The following is an 8,690-nucleotide window of genomic DNA, read 5'->3' as shown; positions in this document are numbered from 1 at the left end:
GCCGCCTCACAGCCGTGATTCCGCGCCGGGGCCCGGCGCTGTCGCGGCCGCCGTGACCGCGCGGGCCGGGCCGGGCCGGGCCCGCAGCCCCCGCCGAGAGAACCGAGCGGTTCGGCCGTTCGCTGCCCTCCCGGTGCTGCTGTGGCCAGGCCGGCGGCGTGTGCCAGCCCTGGCTCCTCGGAGCCCCGGTGACTTTGCACGGCCGCTGGTGAGCGGCGCTTCGGGAGCCGGGCCCTGCGCTCTCCGGGCCGCGCGGAGCTCAGGAGCGCTTGGAGAACGAAGGCATTATTGTTATTCCTCCTTTTCCCTTATGGCCGTCGTCCTGCTGAGCCTCAGCGCCTCCGCAGCGCTGCCCTCAGCGCCTGTCCCTGACCTGCCCGGCGTGGCCGCCCGCAGGCGCTGGCTCTCTGCTGCACAGAGGCTGTTTGCTGTCACTCTGTGTCTGGTGCAGTGTTTCTTTCTCAGCCCACATCCAGCCCTGACTTGCCCCTTGTCTGTTCTCACAGCTAGGGTGAGAAAATAGGTTCTTGATGGGCTGAAGTGCCACCGCCACAGGGCAGCACTGGACAAGGTCTTTGAGGTCACCAGGAGCTTCCTTTGGTCTCTTTGTTGAGCTGCTGGGCTGCAGCTCTAGAAGACAGAAGTAATGTTTGTGTGGGCACTGCTAGAAGTGTCTTGAATTACTGCCTAAATTTAGGCTGTCCAGGTGAAATCTTCAACTTACCCGGGATCAGGTAATATGGTAATTTAGTCTGAGGTTCCATTTCCAGCAGCAGCCAGTGCCAAATCCCTCACCAGAGGGAAGTGGAGATGAGAATCTCCTGCTGGGATTGCCAGGTAATCTCTGGGATGATTCTTCAAGCCTCCAGGCCTGGAGTTCTGAGGTTTGTTTCTGCTGCAGTGATGGCAGGTCCAACCACACTCTGAGTCTGTGTGTGGGGAAATGCCTGGAAGTTGCATGCAAGTTAAACAGCAGATGTGAACTCTGTACTTCCTGTGAGTTACCAAGCTTCTCCCAGAGTGCCCAGTCAAATCTAGGGCTTCCCTGCAGCAGCAGGGTCTTCTTCCTTCAAAAGGCTTGGGGTTTTTTGGATTAAATGTCTTCCTACCCTGAGAAGAACAGCTGTGCATCTGGGGTGTGAGCTTGGTGGGCAGATGTGTGTAGGGACAAACTGTACTCATCTAGATGAGGTGGAGGTGTTTTCTTAGGGAGTTTGAACACTGTCATTGGGAAAGAAATGTTTGGAATGCTGAGGTGTCCTGTAGGAACCTCCTCCCCACTCTCCAGCCCTGCTATCCCAAGCTGGATTGCTCCCAGGCAGGCTCTGCTGGGCACTGGGAGGTGCCCTGAACATCAGCCAGCTCCTGGATGAGCAGAGCTCCCTGCAGCAAATGAAATGGCATTGCAGCCTCTGCAGAGGAGGTGGCACTGCCTGAGCCTCCCTGGCGTGTGGGACGTGCCCCCTTTCAGAGGAGCAGGGAAAGCAGGGCTGTGACCAAAACTGGGGCTGGCAGTGCCAGTTTTTGAGTGAAAGCAACGGTGTGTGGTGGTGTGAGACACAGGCTGTGCCTTTCCTCCCATCCTGCAGTGACCCAGCACAGGGGGGATGGGGTTTGTGCTGGCTTGTCTTTTGGGGATGTGTCTGTGCTAGAGACTACGTTGGGAAAATCTCAGCTGCCACATTTCCTGCACGAGTTCTGCCCTCACCTGGGGCTGCAGGCACTGGTGGTACCTGTGCCACTGAGAACTTGTCAGGCTGGGCCCTGCACAACAGCCCGGGGGAAACACAAGTCTGAGAACACACCAAAGCCTTCAGTGACTTTGCATGGGAACCCTGCTCCCAGCAGCAGGCTGTGCTCCTGGGACAGCCATTCACCACTGCCATTAGCTGGGCCTCTGCAGCACACTGAAGGGGTGGTGGAGGCTTTGGGACCCCGCTGGGTTCCCTGTGTGACACCGGCGTGCTCAGGCTGTGCCAGTGGAGGCTCTGAGTGAGCAGCTGTGATGGTCTCAGGGCCACCTTGAGCCACTGCTGCTGTTCACCACTGATTTTGAGGTCTGACCTGGTGTGTTCCTGTGGGCTGGATTTGGTGTCAGCCTTCAGGCCTCTCCCAAGGGATGAGGGTGGCTCAAGTGCTCTGTAGCTCTGCTCTCACCTGCTGCTTTGTACCAGTGGCTGTTTCAGGCATGTGGAGACACCACACCTCACCTCCAGGACTCTGCCTTTCTGGGAGTGTAAGATAAATTGCAAATAATTTGTCTAGTTTCATTTTGGCTCTGCATCTCCTGGTCCTGGGCTGCCATGAGCAGGCAGGGTGTCACAGAGCTGGTGACATCGGCAGGTGGCGAGTGTGCTGTGCCTCCTGTGCCCATGGCAGGCTCCTGGCTGAGCTCAGCTGGCTCCTTTGCTTTGTGCATTGGCCTCCCTTCCCCACAGTGGGCATTTCCCCACTCTGGAGCTGTGAGGGGTGAAGGTGGGTCCCTGAGCTGGGCTGCCTAGTGAGTGATCACACAGCACAGCACCTGAATTTGGATTCTGGCCTGACCTTTATCCTGGGCTGGGGAGGCTGCATGGTGCCATGTCAAGGGAGGGGGCTGAGATTGTAGGGCTGCCACCCCATGTGACCCTGAATGACTTCTGTCCCAGCCCTGGGCTCCTGGCATCACAAAACAATGCACTTGGTCAGCCTTCCCCTGTGGGGAAGGCCCTGTCCCAGGAAACAAAGATTCTGTGATCACAGGGGGAACCTTCACTGGTGGTGAGTGCCCAGACCAGGCTGTGCCTGAGCTGGGGCTGCCTTGGGCTGCACCTGAGGATGGGGCTGAGCCCTGGTTGCTAGTTGGAGTGTGAATAGCACTGGGGGTGGCTGTGAAACAGGCTGAGAAACTTGGGGTGAGGATCTGGAGAGCAATTAATTTCTGACTGGTGTGCCCGTGTGAGCTGCTGTGCCAGTGCTGGCCCTGTGCTCTTGTGGGCTCTCCCAGTCCCCAGCCGTGGGCTGAGCAGTGAATCCATGGCTGCAGCCCAGCAAGGGGGGCTCAGCTGAGGTGGGGAGCACGAGGATGGCTCCCTTGGTGAGTGTTCCTGAAGAGCCAGCATCAGCTTGGCTCCTTGCTGCTCTCCCAAGGCTGCCTGAGAGGTGCTGCTGGTGTTGCCCTGCACAAAGCTGATTACAGGGCCATTTTATAAATGAGGTGCCTGGATTTCTGTGCTCAGCCAGTGTAATCCAGGTGTGTCTTGTCCCTGTTCCTGGGTAAGGCTTGTGCATCCTGTTACATCCAAGGGGATTTTATTTCCTCTTGCAGATGAGGAGGAACTTGGTTACTTCTGGGATTTGAAGTGAATTCTGCCAGGCAGGAGAGAAGGATGTGAGTGGGAGCAGGAGCTGTCTGCAGCTCACTCTGCTTGGAGAGTGGCCTAGGAAAGGCAGAGCAGTGAAATCTGCCCCTGCTTTGGAAGTTCCTCTATTTTGTCACGGGGAATGTTCTTGTTTCCCCTGTGAGCTGCCTTGCTTCAGAGCTCAGCTGGCCTAATTCACCACTGCTTTGTACTTGTACATGTAGCTTGTTCTTGAGTGAAGAAGAGGGGCTTCCCTTTCCAGTTACTCTGCTCAGTGTGACATTGGGGGAAATATTTGGTAGCAGCAGGGGAAAGCAGCCTGCTCACAAGTCCAGTGCAGATTCCCAACATGGAGCTCTCATCTTCAGTCAGGAGCCATCCTGAAGAGGGAAAGGGAATGCAGGCTGCTGTGTTTAATGTTTTGTGAACTGGTGTCAGTGTTGAGTTCACCTGAAGTGGCTGAACTGAACAGGCAAATCTGCATCCTTGGAAGTGCCTGGTGTGAGGTGGAAACAGCCAAAGGCTGCTCCTCACTGCCCTGCCTGGTAGGGCTGCTCAGAGAACTCCTGGTTCAGCATTTCACACCCATCCCTTTGCTAAGGCAGCTTCCCCTGAAAGTCCCTCTCTGATTTTGCTTTTCAGACTGATCCCAGCAGTGGCCACAATGCCATCAGCCCTGGAGAGCCCGGAGGGGGGAGAGGAAGACATTTTGCACTATGAGGAAATAGAAGATGATGCTGTCAGGTGAGTTCTGTCCTACACAATGGCACAGACACAGCCTTGGGCAAGGCAAGAGATCTTCCAGGTAAAGCAGTGATCCTCCTCATCTGAAAGAAGTGAGGGGCCCCAAGAAGTGATCAATCACATACATGTGCTGTGAAATCTTTGCAGTCAAACTGTCCTGTAAGGTTGGAAGGGATGGGAAAGGGGGATCTGGCAGGGCTGACAACAAACACTCGACCATGAAAGTCACATTTCAGAAACACTCTTGACTATTTGGCAGCTGTGTTTGTGTCTTCCTGGCCAAGGGGAGCCAGTTTTCCATGGCTTGCTGGGCAGGCTTCTTGTTTTGAAAACTGACTCTGGAGGTGAACTCTGCTCTGGTGAGCTCTTGCCTTTGCAGAGTACCCAGGTCTAGGCAAGGACATTTTCTAGGAGGTTACTTTAAAAAACACACACATGTTCTAAAAGCCAAGGCTTCAGACTTGGAAAACAGGAAGGCTGACTAGGGTGCTTTCTAGAAGATCTAGACAGGCTGGTTGACTTCTTTGACTTGACAGGCTCAGCTTCATGAGAAGTTAATGTTTGCTGGCTCTGCTGGCAAACTCAGTGGGTCTGGTGTGTTCAAAGCCTCTCTTAGAGCTGACACAAGTGTGCTAGCTGTAGCAAAGTAGTGCTAAAAACTGTGAGGTGCACTTTGGCATGATCTGTGTGTGTGTTGATACTGTACCAGTGTCCTGATGCTGTACCTGAAGGGTGGCTGTAGCCAGGTGAATGTCAGTCCCAGGCAACCACTGACACAAGGAGAGGACACAGCCTTAAGCTGCACCAGGGGAACTTTAGGTCAGACAGCTGAAAAGCTGAAAAAATTCCTCACTGCAAGAGTGATTGGGACTGGAGTTGTCTGCCCAGGGAGGTGGTGGGGTCACTGTCCCTGGATGTGTTGAAGAGCAGCCTGGACGTGGCATTCAGTGCTGTGGTTTAGGTGCTGTGGAAGTCTTAGGTCATAAGTTGGACTTGATGATCTCAAAGGTCTTTTCCAACCCAGTTCATTCTGTGATTCTCTGTCCAGATAGGTGCAGTGCCTGGAGCCTAAAATCATAGATGTTAATGTTTTGGGTCTTTTTAAAAACAAGACACCTTGTGGAAACTTGAAAAACCAGTGTAATGCAGGAGAAATAAACTTTTTAAGGGTATTCTTGCCCTGTTTTGCCATTCAGCTCTCATCTCTTCACTAACAATTGATATCCAAGTTGGGAAAGCTGAGGGACCTACCTGAGCCTTTTTTCTTCTCCAGCAGAAGATACCAAGGCCCCCACGCCCTTTAGCCTGCCCTGATGCTCCCCATATGCTCCAGGCTTCCTTGTGTAGTGTTGTTGGGCTCACATGGATGAGAAACAAAAGTCATGGTGCAAGGATCAGCAGGTCCTTGGCAGTTGCTTCAGCATCCTGGGCCAGAGCCCCTGGTAAGCCCCAGCCCTGCTGGAGTGGCAAGTCTGGTTGGCACATGGGCTGCTGCCACCCTGCTGCTTCCTCCAGCAGGTGCCAGCTCAGCCTGCAGGGTGGCCTGAGGGTCCCACCTCTACATCCTCTAAACTGGGGTGGTAGATGGTGGGGGATCCCCCCAAACACAGCAGGGACAAACTCCTTGCTGCGTGAGGCAGTGGGGTGGAAGGAGCTCTGTTTGCCTGCAGCCCCATGGACCTCTCGGAGCTGCTGAAGGAGGGCACCAAGGAATCGCACGACCGCGCGGAGAACACTCAGTTTGTCAAGGACTTCCTGAAGGGCCGCATCAAGAAGGAGCTCTTCAAGGTGGGTGTTGCCCTGCTCCCCATCTCTGATGCACCCACAGACTGAGGCAGACTCCAAGGCAGAGCCCCACAGCCTGGGGGTGCTGTGGTGGTTGGCAGGGCAGCCTTGGCTCCTTCAGGCAGTGCCTGCCTGGTACAGGCTCTCCAGGCTGGTTTTGTGCCAGGCCTGGGGGTTTGCTTTTTACCCCAGTTCCACGTAGGCAGGAGTAGTCATGAGATGAGCTGTGCCCATCTAGTGAGCAGCTTCTCACGTGAGCTGTGCTCTGTCCATAGCTGGCCACCGTGGCCCTCTACTTCACCTACTCTGCTCTGGAAGAGGAGATGGATCGCAACAAGGACAACCCACTCTTTGCTCCTCTCTATTTCCCCGTGGAGCTTCACCGGAGAGAAGCTTTGGCCAAAGACCTCAAATATTTCTATGGGGAAGAATGGAAAGAAAAGATCCAGTGTTCAGAGGCAACTCAGCAGTATGTGGACAGAATCCATCACGTGGGACAGCACGAGCCAGAGCTGCTGGTGGCTCATGCTTACACACGCTACATGGGGGACCTCTCAGGTGGCCAGGTGCTGAAGAAGGTAGCCCAGAGGGCCCTGAAGTTGCCCAGTACTGAGGAAGGGATCCAATTCTACGTGTTTGACAACATTACCAATGCACAGCAGTTCAAGCAGCTTTACAGAGCAAGAATGAATGCTCTGGACTTGGACAAGAACACCAAGGAAAGGATCGTGGAAGAGGCCAACAAAGCCTTCAGATTTAACATGCAGGTACTAAACAAATCCCTTGATGTGTAGGTGCTGCAGCTTTTAGGTCTGGCCCAGGTTAATTCAGTCACACCACTCACCCAGTCAGTGGTGTGGGGCTTGAGGGTTTGGGATTCTAGTTGAACTACCTCTTTCACTTGCTTCAGGCAAGAATTCCTCCCATGCTCCAACACCACAGCCAAGCACTTTGATTAAGGCAAAATTAATATGACTTGAAGATTCCCACAGCTGTGTGGCTGTGAAGCAGTGAGGAGAGCAGAGCTCTTGTGCCAAGACAGCCTCAAACAGTTTGAGTGTGCTGCAGCACCCTGGTGACAATTCATCTCCTGTCTCAGGTCTGACTTGTTGCCCTATGGTCAAAAATGTCTGGAGCCTCCCATAGCATTTGCCTCTCCTCAAACCTGACTGAGCTGCCATTTGCCCCAGGGGATGAACACAGATTTAGCTACTGGATGGAAGTTTTAATCTTGTGCTTGTGGCAGGTCAGTGTGATTTGAACTGGCCAGAAACATGGTGAGGTGTGGTTGGCTCCTTTGTCAGGATCCTTATGGAATGCCATGGCAGTGAGGGGCTGCCTGACCACTGCAGGATCCTCCAAGGGTCTGCAGCAGGGAGGGGAGAGCCTGTTGCCCCACACTCCCACCCACAGCAGGCTGGGAAGTGAGCAGCAGGGTGGTGCTGCCTTGCTCCTGGCTCTGACTGAATGCCCTTGGGATGGGCTGTGCCCTCCTGGAGCTGCAGCGTGTGCCAGGTGTCACCCCAGCTCTGCAGTGGGTGCCTGGAAAGGTGTCTGGGGACAGGGGAGCAGGAGTGGTGCTTGCCTGTTCCCCAGAGGATTGCAGGGGTGTGGCTGAGAGCTGCCTGCCTCATGTGCTCACTGTGACCACTTGCAGGTGTTTGATGAGCTGGACAAGATCGGCAGGTCGCTGGGAGAAGAAGCTCAAGATGGAGGCTTTCCAGTCCACGATGGGAAAGGAGACATCCGCAAATGCCCTTACTATGCAGACAAACTGGGTAGGTGGTGGCAATGAGGGGGCTGCCACGGGGGTGTGGCACAGGAGGGCAGGGCTAACGGTGCTTTCTGTGTCCTGCAGGCACAGCAAGCCCTGGCTGCCCCTTCCACGCTGCCCTGGGCCTGGCCAGGCAGCCCCTGGTGCAGCTGGTGCTGGCAGCCTGCATGGCCGTGGCAGCGGGAGCTGCAGCCTGGTACATCCTGTGATGGGCACCATGTGGCTCTGCTGGGGGCAAGGGGAGATGTGCCCTGCCTGCTTTCCAGCCTTTCCCTTGCTGGTGGTGAGTTGGCTGCAGAGTGGAGTAAGGAAATAAACAGGAATCCTGTGGGACTGTCCAAACCTCCTTGCACACCACTGTAACGTTCTTTAGCTGACTAGTGCACGGGACTGGTCAGTGCCAGGGGGTGAGGGCTCCACTGCAGCACTGCCCTGCCCAGGCTGGGGCAGCTTTTAAGGCTAGAGATGTCCTGTCCTGTCCTGGCAAAGGCTTCACGTGCTTGGCTTTCCATCTCCATCCCCGAAGCAGTGTCTGGAGGGGGTTTCCTGCCCTGAGTTGCATATGCAGAATGTGTCATCAGCCTTTCAAACAACGAGCATTTGCTTTCCTGCCCTGAGAAGCTGAGGCTGTGTCATGGGGCTGTTAGCTCAGAGGAGTGTCCTGTTTGGTGCAGTGTCTGAGGAACCAAGTCTGACTCCTGTTGGAGGGAGCTCCCTGGGGATGGGGGCAGGACCATGGTGGAGTACAGAGGTGACAGATGTGTATTGTGCAACTTGAGGGTTGGTCGTTGGTTATTTTTTCTGAAGCCTTGACTGGAATAAAAAATTGCAATGTTGTAGCTGAGGAAGCCAAAAGCACATCATTGTGAGAATGGGGAGGCTGGGGAGGGGGCTAAGGTGGAAAAGGGAGGGCCATCCCAGACTGTTTCACTTGTCTGTGACTCATGCACTCCCTGAGACACCTGCCCTGGCACCCCACTGTCCCTGCTATTTCCCCTGGGGTTTCCATGTGGGGAAGCTCATTGCCCTCTGAGGACACAGCCAGG

General features: G+C 55.0%; 1 protein-coding gene across 1 annotated transcript in view; it reads left to right on the top strand.

The window, feature by feature from the left end:
• The window catches only part of HMOX2 (heme oxygenase 2), a 10,200-nt gene extending 1,717 nt beyond the window's left edge, over window positions 1-8,483 (top strand). The window contains exons 2-6 of the mRNA XM_039732597.1: window positions 3,984-4,085; window positions 5,756-5,873; window positions 6,146-6,637; window positions 7,528-7,648; window positions 7,729-8,483. Of these exons, the coding sequence (XP_039588531.1) occupies window positions 4,006-4,085; window positions 5,756-5,873; window positions 6,146-6,637; window positions 7,528-7,648; window positions 7,729-7,853 (936 nt within the window). The 5' untranslated portion in view covers window positions 3,984-4,005 and the 3' untranslated portion in view covers window positions 7,854-8,483. The remainder of the gene's footprint in view (window positions 1-3,983; window positions 4,086-5,755; window positions 5,874-6,145; window positions 6,638-7,527; window positions 7,649-7,728) is intronic.
• Window positions 8,484-8,690: the final 207 nt, after the last annotated feature.

This window comes from Passer montanus, unplaced genomic scaffold (genome assembly GCF_014805655.1).
Source record: "Passer montanus isolate IOZ18808 unplaced genomic scaffold, ASM1480565v1 scaffold8, whole genome shotgun sequence".
In the NCBI taxonomy this organism is placed as follows: Eukaryota; Metazoa; Chordata; class Aves; order Passeriformes; family Passeridae; genus Passer; species Passer montanus.
Note: the sequence above shows the minus strand (reverse complement) of the source record. Positions and strands in the feature narration are given on the sequence as shown.